We start from the raw sequence: 19,733 nt of genomic DNA, 5'->3' as shown, positions 1-19,733 counted from the left end.
GCCTGGCTCTATGTAGAACTTCTGTGATTTTTGCCAAGTCACTTGACTGCTGTGGGCCTCACTTTCTTCATCTGTAAAATGAGACTGTACCATATTAGAGGCTTAAGTTGTTGTTGCTGTTTTGTTTTTGTTTTTTTATTTTATTTTATTTTTTTAAGATTTTATTTATTTATTTGACAGAGAGAGAGACAGCGAGAGAGGGAACACAAGCAGGGGGAGTGGGAGAGGGAGAAGCAGGCTCCCTGCAGAGCAGGGAGCCCGATGCGTGTTTTGTTTTTGTTTAAAGCATCAGATCCTTTTCCACAATATCTGGTAGGTAAAACAGAGACATGGAAGATTGTTCCTGTTGAAGGAGGGTCTAGAGCCTTGTCCTCCTCTCGTCTCTCCCCCTAAAGCCTCTAATGTTCCTCTATAAAGATACCCCCACAAAATCCGGTGAGTACAAAAAACAGAGTATCTCTAGGGCACACCCGGATACAACATTCTGGGACTCAGTGGCTCCGGTCAAGAAGGGCACTGGGGTAGCCATTTATTCCTTCATACTTGGCCCTTGTGACAACTGGGCTGGCCACTAGTCTCCTGATATGCTGGTTTGTGTCTGTGTAACCTCACGTATCCCTGCATCAGGATACAGGATGTGGCATGGCTGGGTGCTTCTTGAAAGAGCTTCTACATCCTGTGAACGTTGGGTCTCTACCTGCCAACCGCTGAGATGAACCAGTAATCCTTTCAGAGAGCACAGGCTTTTATCAATGAGGAGGATTCAAGGCTTATTTTTTTTTTCCTTTCCTCCAAATAACACTCCCACTGTTCAGGCTTAAATACCAAAACCTTATGGTTTGCAGAATCAGTGCCAAGAAGTCAATCATCAGTGAAACTGCAAAGATAATAGCTCCTATTGATCAAATCGGGAGAAGAATGGTTTGCCCTCCCGCAGAGGTCAGGGAAGATAAGGGCCGGAGTTTTCTAAAACACACTTGATTTGCCTAAGTTAGATAAAAGTACATAAAAGCACTTATGTTCTTAAGAGAACTGGTGACCAATTCGGGAAAACCTCACAAAAATGAAAAGATTGGCTTAGATTAGTAAGGCATGAGAAATACAGAGTCTTTCCTAAAAGAGAGAGAATGTGTTATTTCAAACCTAGACAGTGACATAGCAGCTAACAGGAGTATGTCTGCCTAGAGGGTGGTTATTATCTGCCTTACTAGACAGAGAGGAAGGCACAGAAGATCTCAAGTGTCCACACTGTCCTGGACAGTATGCAGGACCCCTTTTGGACCGTAATCTAATGTAATCCTTGCCACAGTGCTGGGAGGTGTCTTTTATTGTCTCCATTTTACAGATGAGAAAATAGAAGTCAAAAGTTGTTAAGTAACTTGCTCATGATCATAAAATTAGTATTTTAATCTAGGTGTGTGTTTCCATTAAATATTCTACTATCTCCTAATTGGCACATACCAGTTTGCTCTTACCACAATGATTTTACACAAAGAGATGTTGCTAGTCAGGTATTAAATGTACTTGGAAATATCTCATCCGTTTGCCATGATGAGGACGTAGGAAAGAAGCTGAATCCATCAGTGGAGATCCTACGTGGTCAAGGCTGGTGGTTGTGTCTCTCTCTAAAGCTGCTACTGACCTTGGACTCCATGGAGCGCAAGTTGAGAAGTACTGAATTTTTCTCATGTAAAGGTCAACCTTCCTTTTGGGGGAGGGGAAGCTTATTAACATCATTTTTTGTGACGGGGAATTACCATTACTTAACTTTTCACAGAAAATAATCAGCCTTTCTTTTAAAAAATGTGGAAGATAATATTTTTCAGGGAGATTATTCATATTTTAAGATATTTTATGTTTTTATTATCATTTTATCTGAAAAGCTGAACATGTAGTTATCTAAAGGAATAGATCTTGAGGCTGCGAACAAAATTCCTCAGAATCATCACAATCACTTAAGCTTGTGAATTGAAATGATCTTTGCCGCAGTCCAAGAGCGGAGTAGCAATTAGTGTCCAGGGACACATGGGGAACAGTTTTACTGTTAGCAGTGCCAAGAATCTATTCATTTGTCATCGGTCCCAAATTATATTCAATCAGCAATTCAAACTCAGGTTAGAAAAACCAAGTGACATAGAGCTAACTTTCTATAAAATTAATACTGTAAAATGAAACCTGTGTTTCTGGCAGTTTAACTGTGAGCAGCAGTAAGATGAAGCTATGAAAATGTTGAATGTAAATACTGTCAAGGTCGATCTTAATCCCACCACTTCCCCACCTTTTGCTTCCTTGCTGAAATGCTTCCTTGGCTGCCATGTTTCCATTCCCAAGCTCCCTGAAGTCCGGGTATTGGAGTGCTTGATGAGCCCTTTTATATGGTGAACCACAGCTGTCCATAATACTGCAAACAAGGGGCGATTATTCAAAGAGCCGAAGTGGGTGGCAACAGGATTGGGGTGAGAGTGGAGCTGTGGTTGGAGTCATTCATGGAGGGCCCCCGAGTGTAGACAATTAGATCTTCCTCATGAAGTCACCTGCACGAAATACTCATTCCTAGGACAAGTGGTTCATACCAGGCAGAAGCACTGCCTTCTACTGTGGTTTTGGGTTAAGCATTTTTCCTACTTGGGATACTTTTTTCTTTTTCATTTCATATTTTGGAATCTAATGTGCTTTCAGCTTCCTGCCCTACCATCTGGCTTCAGGTCCCCTTAAAAGAATCTATGCTGTTTTTAGCTCAGGACATAGGAGGGGACTGGGGCCATTTGGGTTGGGTAGGGTGTGTGTGGTTTTTCTTTCTTTCCCAGCTGCTCTTGGACAGGGAAAGAGGAAAACCTTAGAAGGTCTGCACAAACCGAACAGCCCTTTTGTCTCTGCTTTGTGTGACAGGTTGATCAGAGACCCAGTAGACAAACTAGAAGTGGGCCTTTGCAAGGTCTCAGTGGGTAAACATCCTGTTCTTGGCAAAGCTCACTGACTATGGTGTGTGGCATCTGTGGCCAAGTGGCAGCCAAGCCCCATCAGTAAATAAGGAAGTGGTAGAAAGTCTGCTTATCTAAAAAGGGGAAGCCAGAGAGGTAAGATGAAAAAGAAATCAGGTTTCACAGACTTGAGTACCAAATAGCATGAACTACTAGAGCTGTGTGGACAATTAGACAGACCTGGATTTAAATCCCAATTCTTCCGCTCACTAAAAAGTTCACTTTGCATTTCAGAACCATTTTTAGTGGCTACCTAGAGTACTGTTTTGAAAAGGCTCTAAGGCAGATCCCAGATTTAATAGGGCAAAAAGGGCCATAATTGATAATGATGTCTGTACCAGATTGAAGGAAGGAGAATTGACAGCATGGGTGCCATATATCTTTTTTTTTTTAAGATTTTATTTATTTATTTTGAGAGAGACAGAGAGAACACGAGCTGGGCAAGGGGCAGAGGGAGAGGGATAAGCAGACTCCCCGCTAAGTGCTGAGCCCAACATGGGGCTGGATCCCAGGACCCTGAGGTCATGACCTGAGCCAAAGTCTGAGCCACTCAGGTGCCCCTTGGTGCCCTATATCTAATGTCAGAGGCTCTGAGTTCTCTGAGATCCTGCTCAGAACTAAAGTTCTATTATACAGTGTGTGTGTGTGTGTATGTGTGTGTGTGTGTGTGTGTGTGTGTAGATATGGCCTAAGGGGAGATTAGTGAAACCCTATTAAAATGTGCTAGTAGATGGTGTCGTGGCTTAAAATTTCAAAAACAACAACAAAAACATCATTTGTGTATTACAATCTATTACTGAAGAGTTTTTAAATCTTCATAGTGTATTGTGCCCTTTAGATTGTTGATTTGTGTATTTGCTTTAATTTATGGTGGTTTTTTTTTTAAAGCTTTTATTTATTTAAGAGAGAGAGAGAGCACGAGCAGGGCGAGGGGCAGAGGGAGAAAAAGAAGCAGACTCCCCATTGAGCAGGGAACCCAATGTGGGGCTCCATCCCAGGATCCTGGAATCATGATCTGAGCAGAAGGCAGATGCTTAACCGACTGATTCACCCAGGCGGCCCCAAATTTATGGTGGTTTTGAAAATTGCCTTTTAAGTTTAGTTACCTCAGTTGACTCTTGTATTCAAATACTTAGCTTTCATTTGTCTTGACTATAAGTTTCAATGTAGAGACATAGATTTCTCTATTAATAGAAATCCTATCAATTCACGAATACAACAAATAAAATCAGCAAGAGCAATGTGGCTCTCATTTTCCATGGAAAGACTATTGAATATATTAGTCTAGGAGTGGTCTTCTAATAAGAAAAAGAAAAGTTTATGTTTGATAATGTTTGGTCATTTCTGCAGACTTGGTTTTTTTGTTCATGAAATATTTGTATTTTAATTTTCAAGCCCACGTTTTAAAGAAAACAGCCTTGCAAGCTGGTCTACAGATTGTTCATCTGGATAGCCTCTGTAAGGCAGACACCTCTGCTGGGTGAGCAGAGCCCCATTCCAGCTTAAAAGCTCTGGGATTGCCCTGGTCTCTCTCAGAAGGCAGGGCCTTTGGAAATCTGTAATGCTTCTAACAGCCCATAAGTTACTTATATATTTAATATCACCCTTGTCTTTCTCCCCTCCCTTCTTTTTCTTTCCAGAAACAGAGCTGTCAGTCACTGCTGAGTTAGTGCCTACCTCATCGTGGAACATTTCAAGTGAACTCGACAAAGGTACACAATGGTGATGCGTAGGGGAGGTGGTGGGGGGGAGGTGGACAGGGGGAGGAGGAGGTGGTGGGGAGGAGGCGTGAGACTCCATTTTTAATCCTGGCACGGCCTTCTTTGAAATCAACTGCTTCTTAGATCCTTGGCGGGGGGTGGGGGGGGGCAAAATAAATCCCTTGCTTACTTTGTGATTATTTAACGTTTAATTACTTGGAATTCTATTATTTCTGGAGAGGTTTCTCCCCCCCTTTCCTTTTCCTTCTTCCTCTAAAATGTTCCATATGGTAAAAATGCTTCAAGATGTGAAATAGGGTTGTTTCTGACCTTCCTGACATTGCATCTAGTGGATCTTATTTAGGGGATTTGATTCTGCCTGAGCCAGGATTGATCAGAGCTGTTTGCTGGGTGACCTTTTACAGTGAGTATTTGATGTGCTTGCAGGGTTCAGAGCAGAGTATTTGGAATGTTTGTAATTGCCTGTGCGTACAGATGGCGGCTTCCTGTGTGCATGTGGGGAACAGGTTCCTGCTACGGAGTTGTTGTAGTATTAATTAAGCTCCGCCATATGCTAAGCACCAGCTACTCCACAGAGATCCTGTGTCCTGGAATGGTCAGTTGGGACGCATTCAAAGCCCCTGCAGGCTGGCTCATCCAACCCTTCCAGGCTTGTTTCCCTCTACTCCCCATTATGTCCCTTTATGCATCTCCGGCGAAATTTCTATTTCTTCTTATATACCCTGTGCTTTTCTTCCTCCCTGCTTTTGCCTAAGCTATTCTTTCCACCTGAATCACCCCTTTTTTCCTTGCCAGTAACCATTCTCTCCCTTCTGCTTGCACAAATTACTTATCCTTCAAGACCAAGAACAAATTCTATATTAGCCACAGTCTTATCTAATCCCTCAGCAGGAAGGGGCCTTTCCTTCTTTGGAACTTCCATAGCCCTTTCCCCTCTTCTTCTCTTAGCATTTTCTGTGTTATATCATGGTGATTTATATACCTGTCTATCTCATTTTGAAGCCTGAAAGTTCCTTGTAAGTAGGATTTCTACTTTGTTCTTGTTCTTTGTCTTTGTCTCCATCACAAAATCTAGGACAGACTCTTGTTCATAGGAAATCCTCAATAAATATGTGTGGAATAATGAGTCACAACTTATCTCAGGCCGTATACGTGGATGGGCACATCTGTATATATACGTGCAAATACATTCAACAAAGTTACTGAGTTTCTGCTTTAGTTCAGGTGTGATTCTAGATTCTGGGATTGTAGTGATATAAGCTCAGAAATCATTGTCCTTTATGTCAGATGCCTTTTATAATCAGCTCTCTTTGTCAGTTCATGTGTTCACTGAGAGTTGTGTTTTCTCCCTGGAGAGAAAGAACCTTATAAAACAGTAATAGGCAAGCTTATGTTGATGCTTATACTTTATTAGGCATTTTAGGGTGGTGGGATGACGTGAGATATCCTTTCACCTTAAATAAAAGGAAGTTTAGAATAATTTTCTCTTGTCAACATTATTTTGGACATTCTTTTTCTAATTTAGGATGAATGTTATGTTATTCCTCTCCATGTCCAGCACCAGGCACAATGCCCAGGAGGCAGTAGATTTTCAACAAATATTTAGGAATTTTTTTTGATGTGAAAGAAGACATCAAGCACACTAAATGTCCACTCAGTGCCCACTCTGTGACAAGCACTTTGCTAGGTGTTTTCAAGAATGTGAACATAATTGGCAAGCTCCTTATGGCACCAACAGCAAAAATGATATCATTGTACACTGCATATTGCTGATCAGGTTCCAGTTATGGCTATAAAAGGACATCAGTTACGTGCTAAAAAGGCAGCAGAACCCCCAGTCAAGAGCTGAGGCTGCCAGACGTTGAATTTCTACCAGACCAGCACTGTAATTAGCAGGGGGTGCCCTTCAGGAAAGTAGTGTCAATAGCTGTGAACCTACTTGCTCAAAAGCTGGACTAAGACTGGCCCCAAACTTTGTTTGTTCAGCGTGGCCTTCCAGAGGACGTGGATGGCTTTCCAGAGATTCTTGGTGTCATATTTCTCTAGAAGAAAATTAGTATATGGCCTTTCATTCCCATTTAGAATGAGAAAGAAAGCTGATTAATTCATTGATTAACTCAATGAATTAATTAAGTCATTCATTGATTAAATCTTTTCTGCTTCCTACTCTGGTCTGGGCACTGTCTGAAAAATTAGTATTGAAAGATGAATTAGACAAAGGTCTCCGTCCTCCCTGAACACAGAGCCAGGTGGGAAAGACTGATATCTAAATGTATAATCAAACCCTTCTGGTCATTTTGGTCAATTGGGCTGTCAAGGGACATTCCCCCCTAATTGCACAGAGATGCTGGTGGAAGGACACAATGAAAAAAAATTTGCTGACAGGCTGGCACCCAAAAAAGGAGAAATCTCCAGGTACCAGAAGAACAAGCTCCATGATAGAGCAATGATCAGCAAGAAGGAATTAAATAAAGGGTTTTATAAAAATACGGGAAATGTGTATGGTTCTCGGGGGCTAGAATTTCAGTATCTCATGGGGATGAGAACTGAGGTCATAGGAAACAAACTTGCTGCTTAGGCTGTCAGTGAGGAATGACTAGACTGAGCATGAAAGAAGGACAGTTCTACTGGGGTGTGGTGTGGAAGTCTGTGAACCACCCTGGGCTGTTGGGGTCACCCAGGGGAAATACAGGCCCCAACCTGTGTTATGTGGGGCTTGGGGGTTGGAGTTCTTCTCATGTCGTACACAAGCTACAAACCAAGAAGAGAATGTAAAAACTTGGTCTGGAATTGATTAAACTCTGAGACCCTCCCAGGGGACAACCTAAAAGCAGCTCACAAAATGTCTCTACATTGCAGTGCCTGTGGCGCTCCCACCAAAAACAAAATTTTAAAAATCAGAACTACTGAATAACAACAGCAGATTCCTACTGATGTTAAGTTCGCCTTTAAAAATTATAGTATGTGCAGGAGAGGAATAAAAGAAGCCCACCCTTGGCAAGAGTCAGTAGACAAAACACACAGAGAAGCTCATACCTTAAAACTAAAGACAATAGACCGATTTGGGAGAGAATATATGTTTAAAATATTTCATGGGAAGAATAAATAAATAAAATGTCTCATGGTGAAGAGGAAATAGAAACCATAGGGCAAGCACAGGATAACATGATAAAAAGAAGAGATTTTAAAAGAACCAAGTAGAAATTCTAGAACTGAAAAACAGAGTTATAGAAATTAGAAGCTCATTCAGATGGGTCAAACAGCGGATGCATTCAGCTGAAGAGAGAAATGGTGAACTGGAAGATAGATTTGAGATAACATGGTGGTTAAGGGAATGAACTCTGGGGCCCAGGTGACTAAGTTTGAATCCTGTGTCTACTACCTAAATTCTGTGTGACTTTGAGCAAGCCACTCTACCTATCTGTGCTTTGGTCTCCTCACTTGTAAGATGAGATAATAAAAGTAATTACCTCATCTGGTTGTTGTGAAAATTGACCTGGCTAGCAAATCTGATAAATTAATTGGAGAGTAAGAAGTAACGGCTGTTTTCGGTTAATATGATTATTACTTTGGGCTTTACAGTAAAACAAAAGTCATAGGTACTTTGGCAGGCGTGTAGGGAAAGCATATTTTAGAGATTTTAGATCCGATTCGATCAGCCCATGTCCACAGCTTTTCCACTCCGGATGAATGTTGCACACATGAACGTTCACCCACATCAGCACCACGCTTCTTAGCTTGAGAAGCAAGGTTCTCCGTGGTCTTACCCTGCTGACTCCTCTCACATCATCCCTACCCCAGTACTTTTTACTCCATTTGTTTTAACAACCTGCCTCTAATTCCCGAAATGTATCACTCTACTTCTAGTCTCTGCGCCTTTGTTCATGTGGTTTCTTCTGACTGGATTGCCTTTGATAAACCTCATTCTCCTCCGGTCTAACTCCTTCTTACTTAAGTGCCGCCTTAAGCATTCCCTTAGTGCTCCTAAAGGGCATAGTGCTGAATAAGATAGGTAGCATCACTGCTTTGCTGGACCTTGCATTCTAAAGAGAGAGAGAGGGAGAGACAATGAATGAATCCTTTTTATCAATCCCATTGACCATCAACAGTGCCTCCAAATACTTCATATGTGGGGTACCATATCACCCCATGTCTATCCTGATCAGAGTCCTTACCATACTATACTGAAATTATCTATATTTTGCCTGCCTTTTTAAAGCCAGGGGCTCTTTCATGCTCTTATTGCCCAACACAGTGTCTGGTATGTAGTAGGAAACAAGGTGCTGAATTGTTTGGGTTCCTATCCCAGCTATGCCGATTCATAGCTTCTGCAAGTGAATACCTACTATGTGCGAGGCACTGGCTAAGCATGTTGCATGCATCATTCGAATTCATACTACCTTGTATGGGAGAACAGACAGGCCACTGAGGCTCATCAGGCTTGAAGGAGTTGGCTGAAGGGCACGAGCAGTGAGGGGCAGTGCCAGGATCCCCACCAAGGCTTCCAGTCCAAGTCTAGGGATCCACGTTCAAAGTGGCAGCTGATTACACTCCTTCCTCTGCATTCCTATTCCCTCCTCCTGTGGGCCATGCTCCCTCATATGTAGGAGCAGTGAAATAAGCCCCATCCGTTGGTATTCTTTAATGCCTTTCTCTTCCCCCAGCTGCTCCGTTCCACCCATCAACCCCACCCTGGTCCCCCAGCCTCACTCAGGTCCTGTTTTTCTGTTAAATGAGTCCAGTCAGTGGCATTAAACAGTTACCTGTTTATCCTTTCCAACAGGAAATGAAATTGAACAGAGAGAAGCCCACCCGGGAAGAGCCGTTGAAAGCTACTATTGATGGGGCATGGGGGTAATTTCTGAAACAAATGCTTCAGAACCAAGTACCTTCTAAAATAAATGGATCTACAGGGGCCCAACCTCAGCTTCCCCATGGGGGTTTTGGGATGGGGTGTGATGAGGGCCTCTTTCCCCTTCTTCCATGTTCAGTCACATGAGGTCTCAGAGGTTCTCTGTAGAAAGCCAAATGTTTCTTTTGGAGAAAGGACTGGAAATTGCACCCGTAGGTAGCAGAAAGGGAGGGAACCTCCTACTTAAAAAAATACCAAGGCTTGCTTCCAACTTCAAATAATTCTCTGTGCTGACAGACTAGATTTGGGGGTATTTTTTGTCCTGCCTTGGTTTTTTAAATGGAGCCTGGCTTTTTCTACTAGCTTAGAGCTTTACACATAGTAGGGTAGTGTACAGCGTGGTTCTTAATGAGCTTGAGCTCTGGAGTTACTGTGACTCTGAACTTCCTTTTACTCACCTCTGGAGTGGGGACATTTGAATCTATCACCTAAGACTTTCCCTGGCCAACAAACACATCTCTGGGTCACACTTGTGTGTTGTGCCAAGGACATCTGATTGCACGGTCATAATAGACAGATAGTTACATGCTGGCCTCAGTCCCTTAGCCCACCTCTTCCCTGAGAGCTTGACTGTCAAGAACTGTGACCAGGTTCTCTGCTTCAGGAGGGGTTGCTTCCTCTTGTCCACTTTCTCTGTTACTTGGTTTGTCCTTGGCACTTAAGGAGTCAATTTAAATGATATTGACTTGCCTGTAGCTTGGACCTTAGTTCACACTTAGCCCAAATGAGGTAGCTGGATCCTTTTCTTGTACTCCTGATTGTATGGATTTGGAGCAGGGGCAGTGGGTGAAGGAGCAACATAAGGACTTGGTACTTGGCAGGAGTCTTGGTACTTGGCAGGCTAAAGAACAGCCTTCCTAGGACTGGGGTCTTTGAGAGCTTATCCATTCAGTGTCCCATCTTCAAAACTGGTAGCTGGTTGGAAGAATTTCTGGTGGAATTCCTGGGGTAGCCCTGTGATGTTTAAGACAGCCCCAATTTGGGTGTTGGCCTTGTTGGGAAGGCAGACTTTTCTCTGCCCTTCGAGGTCATTCTAGCTCAACTTAGAATCAAATTGACATGAGACAGAATAACAGGAGAAAATCAAATTTAATAGGCATACGTGTGGGGAATCCACACAGACATGAGATTCCAAAAACAATGAGGCAATATGAAGTTATCTGAGCTAAGGAGAGGTAGGAGCCAAGGATACAAAGGGGAGGAAGGCCATTGTGCAGGAAGGTGAAAGGAGATGTTTGGGAAAAGAAGGTTGCCCTTTTATGCAGATAACTTTCTTAGGTAAAGGGGAATTTCTGTTCCTAGCTCTTTTCCAGTTGCAGGCTCTCTTTTCCAATGTAAATTTAGGCGCTTGAGATTCAGGAGAGGAGCTTTTCCTGTTTCTGTTGGGTTTTGATTACCTTTAGCTCAAAATAACACTCATGCCAGAGTGGCCCATCGTGGGGCAGCCTGCCCTTGTCCCCTACAGCCTCAAGCAACATCTTGCTCATACTGGTAGTAGCATTTTCTTCAAAGGACAGGTACCATCTTGCCACTATCAACAACAGAAGCACTTGGAGCCTCAGGAGCCTCATATGGAAAATGGGAGAAGGGACATCAACTCCAAAGGGTCCCTATAAGAGTGAAACCAAGTATGAAGCCCCATCCCAGTCTCCAGTACAGATGGGTACTTGCTTCTGGTAGTTCTTACGCTTCCCATTCTTCCTTCTTATTCTCCAAGGGGAGGGAAGTATGATTTGAGAAAGAGCACTTGACAAGGAGCATAGATTCTAGTCCCAGCTCAACTCCACCACCAGGTCAGTGATTTGTCAGTTAAATTCTGGGCCTCAGTGTTCTCATCTGTAAAGAGGGGGCTAGCAGTCCTTGATCTGGCTGCCTTCTTCATTAGGAGGCTCCAATGTTGCATGGTTTAGTGTCGTAGCCACCAGACACCTGTGGCTAAGGAACACTTGCAATGTGGCCAGTCCGAAGTGAGATGTAGTATAACTGTAAAACGCTTCTGGATTTCAAAGTTTTGATATGATAAAAGAACTTAAAACATCTCATTAATAATTTTCATATTGGCTACATGTTGAAATAACTTTTCATGTATTGAATTAAATGAAATATATTGTAAAATTGATTTTACCTAATCCTTTTAAAATGTTGCTACTAGCCAATCCAAAATTACACATGAAGCTTGCATGTGTGTCTTCTGTTCTATTTCTCTTCAAAGGTGCTGCTCTAATAGACAACAGCTAGAATCTGAGGGACATCTCTGAACCTGTGTTTCCTCCTCAGAGCATGAGATGATGTTCTCGTGCCCATTCAGGCTTTAAAATTCTAAAACCTACTTTTTATGAAAAGAAATTTTTCTAAAATGGATTCTGTGTCTGTATATAATGCTTTGAAATATCTCAGTGTAAGGGATTATCATTACTGATGATAATCTGATCATTAACTCTCAAAAAAGGCAATATTTTGAGTAATGTGGTTTTTGTGGAGAAAAATTTGCAGGTTAGAAATCTGAAGCACAGGGAGGCGCCTGGGTGGCTCAGTTGGGTAAGCATCTCCCTCTCGGCTCGGGTCATGATCCCAGGGTCCTGGGATCGAGTCCCGCATCAGGCTCCCTACTTGGCCAGGAACCTGCTTCTCCTTCTTCCTCTGGTCCTCCCTCCTGCTCAGTCTCTCTCCTGCTCTCCCTCTCTCAAGTCAATAGATAAAATCTTAAAAAAAAAGGAAAAGAAAAGAAATTTGAAGCACAAGGGGTTATAATTTGGTAACGGTGACATAAAGGACAGTGGCAGAATCACAGAGCCATGCAGGAAAATCACAGCTTTGGGGCAATAGTTGGCGCACATTAAAACAGCATCGCCTCTCTCTCAAACCCCACCTTGCACTGGACTCCCCGGCTGGCTCTGCACCAGATGTACTCTCTTTCTTGAAGTTCCTCCAGGAAGCCAAGCTCTTTTCCTGACCAGGGACATTTGATTGTCTGCTCCTTCTACCCAGAATCCTCTTCCCCTTTTCAGATATTGCCATGATTGTCACTGTCATCCACACAGATTTTAAGTTTTTCCTGACCATCCAAAGTTAGTCTCCACTGTTAGTTTCCTTTTCCTTTATAGCAAAAAAAAAAAAAAAATCTAGTCTAGGGGTGCCTGGGTGGCTCAGTTGGTTGAGCATCTGCCTTTGGCTCAGGTCATGATCCCTGGGTCCTGGGACCGAGCCCCGCATTGAGCTCCCTGCTCAGTGGGGAGTCTGCTTCTCCCTTTCCCTCTGCTGCTCCCCCTGCTTGTGCGCTCTGTCAAATAAATAAATTTTTTTTAAAAATCCAGTCTCATCCTAGAAACAGTGAGAAGAATACCTTCTTGATAAGAAAGCAGGGGAGCTTCTTTTCAGCTCTGCTGTGTCTACTTAATCCCTTGCTAATTGACAAGTCCTTGGTCCGTTGGCCTAGAACCCAGCATGGAAGCACGTGATGTGGAAATCAGTTCCCCTTCAACCAAGCTGGGCTCTCTAGGACTCTTTACTTGGTAAGTCTATGCATTTTAGGGAAGGAACCTCCAAGATGAGGCCTATGGAATTCTGTCATAAAGTACAGGAAAATGCCTAGAGGGTCAATCTTGCTTCTTCTAAACCTGCTCAGAGGGGAGGGACTTGCCAGTGGGCACCACCACAGAAGCAGAGGGTCAGCCTCAGTGGTCTTTCCAGCTCTGGCTTTTGACACCAGTCCCTCCCATCAGCCCTCCTGTCTCCTCCTCCATGGGCTGCTGTCAGTAAGGCATTCAGCTTCGAGGGATGTGGTCCTAGGGTGTTACACAAAAGGCCAATTTGGCTGTGTGAGAAGCACAGAACTCCCCGCTCCCAGCAACCACCGCCCAGTCGAGACAGAGGAGCAATCAAACAAACTCGGAAATGTTTATGCTCCTGTTTTTGCCATTTAGAATCAGGATAGAGATTTATCTGCCTCCTATCATGGGTCTCAGATTCCGTACTCCCTTGGTACCATTTTCGGTAGTTGCTGGCTAAGACCAGGCCCAATCTTGGAGGCATAAATAATCAGGAGCCAGCAGAGAGTTTCTTGATTTGCTCAGGCCATCCTTTTCCTTTTCTGCATGTATTTTAGTTTGGATTTAAACCTGCCTGCTGAGGGACCCTCCTGTTCACCCACTTTAGAAATGACTTTGGCCTCAAGGTGCTTCTAGAACTTTGTGGACCGCGGTCCTGCTCATAGAGATCATAGGCCTTTCTAGTTCTGGGCCTGTGGCTTTGGTCAAGCTTTGCTTAAGCTTTGCTCAAAGACTCACAGGGACTTTTGGACTTAGAGGTCTTTTGGATAAGGGCAGGAGAAGAGAGATCATACAAAATGCTTTGGCATCTGGCTTCTGCCTCAACTCCCACTGATCCGGCCCCTCTGCTCCTGTTTGCTTTGCTCTAGAACCAAACTACTCATTGTTTCCCACCTTATTTCAGGCCTCTGTATAAACTTTGGTGTTTGCTATGATGAGACTACCCATCTCAACCTTTTGTTATCCTTATAGACCTAGTTCAGACCTCACCTCTTCAAAGAAGTCTTTCCTGACACCATAGGTAACCATGCCTTACTCTGTGGGGGAAGTGGGAAAGTGGATGAGTCTCCCCACACTCCTAGGTGATGCTTATTTTCATGTATGTTTTTCCTCTCCTTCCCTTTCCTCTTCCTCACGCAAGACATATTCATTAAGCATCTTCTTCATGTCAAGCAATGCCCTTAGGGATCTTCCCTTCTAGCAGGAGGGCCAGCCAAGAGGAGCATTGTGAAGAGTGAGAGCAGCAGAACAGCTTGCCAGGAATCTTGAGATCAGGAATTGTCTTATTTATGTATCCACATAGCTCCGACTCTGGTACAGGCATTTAAATAAATACAAAAATAAACAAGTGAGTGGTGGGAATCAGAACATCCAAGTGGAAAGCTACAGGAGAGTAGTTGTCTGCAAACTTTGGTGGGCATCAGAATCACCTGGGGAGACCCAGGTTCACTGAAGCAGAGTGGACCCTAAGCCTCTGTATTTTTACCAGCTTCCTGGGTGATTCTTTTTTTTTTTTTTAAGATTTTATTTATTTATTTGCGAGAGAGTATGAGAGAGAGAGAGCATGAGGGGGGGAGGGTCAGAGGGAGAAGCAGACCTCCCCCCCCCCCCCACTGAGCAGGGAGCCCAATGCGGGATTCGATCCCAGGACTCCAGGATCATGACCTGAGCCAAAGGCAGTCGCTTAACCAACTGAGCCACCCGGGCGCCCTTCCTGGGTGATTCTGATGCCCACCAACGTTTGAGAACCACCGATAGAGCAGTAGCTCTTAACCTCAGCTGTAATTGTAATCATTTGGGGAGTTTTAACAATTCCTCATGCCAGGGTCTATCCCTCACCCCCATTCTGATTTTGTTGTTCTCTACGGTCTGTAACTGAAGGGTTTAAAAGTTTTCCAGGTGATTCCAATCTGCAACAAAGTTTGAGAACCACTGTTTTCAGGTTCTTCCAGGCTAATCTGCACTGTACTCAGCAACTTCCATAATATTCTCTAACAAGTGATTTAGCCAGGTACAGAAGTTTGGGGCCTTCTCCATTTCTGTCCTTAATTTTCTGAGGTAGTATAGAGAAGAACTGGGTTTGGAGGGAGAAGTCCTTGGTGTATGTGTAAGCTTTGTGCCTTACTTGGGTTCTCAAAAATTGAGCTTTAGTTTAGTGGGTTTTTTTCTTCTTTTTTTCATCTGTTAAATGGAGAGAATACCAGTCTTCTATGGTTGTTGTGGGTACAGAATGTGATGACATGTAAGACGGCCAAGGTCAGGTTCCAGCCCTGATTAAATAAATCTAGAGATAGTTACTGATATTAATATTGGCAAAAAAAATTTTTATGTCCAAATGAGCTGGCAGAACTCCATCACTTTTTCTAATGGCCATCGCGGGTAATGCCTCCTTGCCTGAACTATTAAGAGCTACCATCTATTGAGGGCTTTTCATATGCCCTATGTCATGTTAAATGATTCTCATGCATTGTCACACTTCATCCTCATAATTCTAAGAGATAGTGTGTCCATTTTACAGATGAGAAAAAAACAAGCCTTTGAGAAATGGCATGGGCTGAATGGTGCCCCCCCCCAAAGATATGTCCATGTCCTAATCCCCAGAACCTATGAATTTTATCTTATTTGGAAAAAGGGTATTTGCAGATGTAAATTAATTAAGGATTTTGAGTAGAGATTATCTTGCATTATCTGGGTGTGACCTAGATGCCTACAAGTGTCTTCATAAGACAAAGGCTGAGGGAGATTTCATACAGACCCACAGAGGAGAGGCTGTTGTGAAGACCAAGGCAGAGACTGGGGAGATGTGGCCATAAGCTGGGGAATGCTGGGGCACCCCCCAGAAACTGGAAGAGGCAAGGGATGGATTCTCCCTAGAGCCCCCAAGAAGGAGCATGGTCCTGAGGCTTTGAGCCTCAGAATTGTGAGAGAATAAATTTCTGTTGTTTTAAACCACCAAGTCTGTAGTAATTTGTTACAGCAACGTGGGGAAACTGATAAAAGCAATTTCAGCAGTTTGCCCAAGTCCCAAAGCAGGGAAGCTGAATTCAAACTCATGTCCTTGACCAATATACTATATTGCCTCCAACTGAATTGAAATTTTTAATAGGGGGAGTCTGGGTGGCTCAGTCAGCTAAGCGTCCAACTCTTGGTTTTGGCTCCGGGTCATGAGATGCAGCCCTGCGTTGGACTCCATGCTGAGTGTGGAATCTGCTTAAGATTCTCTGTTCCTCTGCCCCACCCTTCACATGCACACATGCTCTCTCAAAAAAACATTTTTTTTGTAATAAAATGCCTTAGATTCATTTACTCAACAAATGTTTATTGCCCATAGTGGACAAAACCTCTCCTTGGGGCTGAAGATGCAGTAATGAACAAGACAGAAACAGTCTGTAGTTTAGCGGAAGAGAGAGACTTTAACAATGAATTTCACATATACACATATACTAAAAATTATCTAATTTTAGCAGTGATGGGTGCTTTAAAGGAGAAATATGAAAACATACCTGTATGAAAACAGCCTGCTACCCCAGAACAAAGGATTCTCACATCCTCCCTGGCTGGGCCTTACTAATAGCGACCTGAGGTAGGGGTCAGCCCTTCATTTTCTTGGCCTGTCTCCAGGGAACTTCCATTCCTACAAATCCTGAGCTTGCGCAAAAGTTAGTCTACAAACAGGGCAAGTCCCTTATTGGATACGGACCCACAACAGGAGGAAGGCGGTGAGGTCTTCCACAGGCAGTGAGCTCTGCAACCCATTACAGACATCATTATGAGGCAGTGGAGTGTGGGGAAACTGTTTTTAGACAAGGTTGGAAAATTTTGCATTCCTGTGCCAGGCAAGATTTCCTGTAGGGCCCTGAGAAGCTCACTAATCATCTCTTTAGTTCCAAGCGATATTACTTCAGGGCAGTTCCTGTCAAGGCCCCATGCTTAAATATCTCTTTGCCTGGGTTTATTCCATCAAATGCTTCATTTGCTTTGAAAAAAAGCTCCGAGACTTAGCTGGTCCAGCAGCTTAGGAAGTTCAACTCACCACATGCCTCAGAGGGCTCCTAGCTCTGCCCTCAATTGCTGCAACTAAGATGAACTTATTTTCTGACCATTTTTTGCATATGATTCCATTTTATGTGGGCCCTAAGTCAGACTTGACCAACAGCAGCCACTGGAATATGCCTGTGCCGAATTCAAAGCGACTTGTAAGAATTTTCTGTTGGTTGTTACTTGTCTTCTGAACTCAGAAAGCTGTGTTTTCCCAGAGATCTTGCCCAGATCTTTCATTTCAGTTCTTTTCCCCAACATTTATATTCACTCGTTCACTCAACAGATATTTATTGAGTGCCAACTGTGTGTCAGGCACTGCACTAAAGATACAGTGGTAAAAACACAGAATTCCTCTCTTGCAAACCTCACGTTATGGTAGAGTTAGCAAATCTCTGGGTGGAAAGTACTATTACAGCTAATATTTCCTGAATGCCTGTTTTATTCCAGATGCTATACTAGATACTTTAATAACAACATCATCCCATTTAATGTGCCGTAAACACCCCGTGAGATAGGTACTATTGTGTTTATTTTATAGCTGGGAAAACAGGCTTACAGAGGTGAAGTGACTCAGCTAGCAAATAGCAGAGCCAGGATTCAAATCCAGGTTTTTATGACTACAAAGCCCATACTCTCAATGATTACCTAGTTCTAAAATAATAATCCATGTGTTTAGGGAGGAAAGAAAGAATGGGGTTATAAGCTTTTTAGCGTATGGACTGTCTTTTCCGGAAGAGGATATTCCTTTTTTTTTTATTATGTTATGTTAATCACCATACATTACATCATTAGTTTGTGATGTAGTGTTCCATGATTCATTGTTTGCGTCTAACACCCAGTGCTCCATGCAGTACGTGCCCTCCTCAATACCCATCACCAAGCTAACCCATCCTCCCACCACCCCACAGAACCCTCAGTTTGTTTCTCACAGTCCATCGTCTCTCATGGTTCGTCTCCCTCTCTGATTCCACCCCCTTCATTTTTCCCCTCCTGCTATCTTCTTTTTTTTTTTTTAACATATAATGTATTATTTGTTTCAGAGGTACAGATCAGTGATTCATCAGTCTTGCACAATTCACAGCGCTCACCATAGCACATACCCTCCCCAGTGTCTATCACCCAGCCACCCCATCCCTCCCACCCCCCACCACTCCAGCAACCCTCAGTTTGTTTCCTGAGATTAAGAATTCCTCATATCAGTGAGGTCATATGATACATGTCTTTCTCTGATTGACTTATTTTGCTCAGCATAATACCCTCCAGTTCCATCCATGGAAGACGATGTTCTTAATCACCCTTAAGTGGCTTTTTTAAAATTTGTGTTTTCTCTCTAATTTTTCCATTTTCTCCAGTAAATACCGTATACTCTTATAGTCAGATAAAATATAAGTAAAATACATAAGGAACTAAGATAACTCATGTATACCCCCAAAGAATTGAAAACAGGTACTCAAACAAATTCAAGGACATGCATGTTCATAGAAGCACTATGTGTAATAGCCAGGAGGCAGAAACAGCCCAGATGTCCTTTCGAATAGGCAGACACATTGTGATATATACACACAATGGAATATTATTCAGCCATAAAAAGAAACGGTGTACTGATTCATGCTGCAATGGGGATGAACCTCAAAAATGTTATACTGAGTGAAGGAAGTCAGATACAAAAAGTCCCATGTAAAAACATTCATAATATTTAAATGTACAGAGAGAGAGAGTGGAGGTTGCCAGGGACTGGGGTGAGGGGGGAATAGGCAGCAACTGCTTAATGGGTATGGGGTTTCCTTTTGGGGTGACGGACATGTTTTGGGGCTGGATAGAAGTGGTGTTTATGTCCTCAATGCCACCGAATTATTTCTTCACTTGAAAATGGCTCATTTCATGTTATGTGAAGTTTGCCTGAATAAAACAAAAATAAGAAAACCCCAAATAAATAGACACACCAAGAAGCTTCTCTCATGCTCTTCTGTGGTACTGCTAGTGCTCTGAGGGCTACACAGGTGGCTTTGACATCTCCATGCTGAAACTGGGTTTACTTAGTGCTACTGCTCCAATCCGAGGCAGAGCCCTGGCCCACGTGGCCAGTAACTTGTAAGGGACTGTGGGCCAGTCACTTCAGCTCTCAGAACTGCAGGGCTCTCACTTGTCGTGCAGGAGCGGTCATGTCTGCAGTGAGCAGTGTCACATCCTAGTATGATGAGGTGATGCTCTCTCAGCTATGGACTTGATCTGCATACGCTTTTCTAGTCTTGGTTTTTACATCAACAACCACTGGGTGATCAGAAATCCTCACCGACTGCTTACTAAGCATGTGTTTACAAGAACTAGGAAAACAGGCAGTGCAATCTTAGTAGTGTGTGCTTTTAGAGACCTTAACTTCTTGTTGCTGTTGATATTGTTTTTTACTTGTGGGTGTTTTGGTCTTGTTTCTTTACTTTATAATCTAGTTGGTTGGGTAGAAAGGAACGTTTGGGCTGGGGAGCTTGGGGTGGGGGGATAATGCAACCACATGGAAGACAAGAGCTCAGAG

The 19,733-nt window shown here is 43.1% G+C and overlaps 1 protein-coding gene across 1 annotated transcript in view; it reads left to right on the top strand.

The window, feature by feature from the left end:
* The first annotated feature begins 1,479 nt into the window (after positions 1 to 1,479).
* ROR1 (ROR family WNT receptor 1) overlaps positions 1,480 to 19,733 on the top strand; it is a 180,974-nt gene continuing 162,720 nt past the window's right edge. The window contains exons 1-3 of the mRNA XM_088022847.1: positions 1,480 to 1,511; positions 2,890 to 2,945; positions 4,622 to 4,693. Coding sequence (XP_087878973.1) covers positions 1,480 to 1,511; positions 2,890 to 2,945; positions 4,622 to 4,693 — 160 coding nt within the window. The remainder of the gene's footprint in view (positions 1,512 to 2,889; positions 2,946 to 4,621; positions 4,694 to 19,733) is intronic.

This window comes from Eumetopias jubatus, unplaced genomic scaffold, assembly GCF_037043125.1.
Source record: "Eumetopias jubatus isolate StellerSeaLion01/CBP00866 unplaced genomic scaffold, mEumJub1_p1.0 scaffold_4, whole genome shotgun sequence".
Lineage (NCBI taxonomy): Eukaryota > Metazoa > Chordata > Mammalia > Carnivora > Otariidae > Eumetopias > Eumetopias jubatus.
Note: the sequence above shows the minus strand (reverse complement) of the source record. Positions and strands in the feature narration are given on the sequence as shown.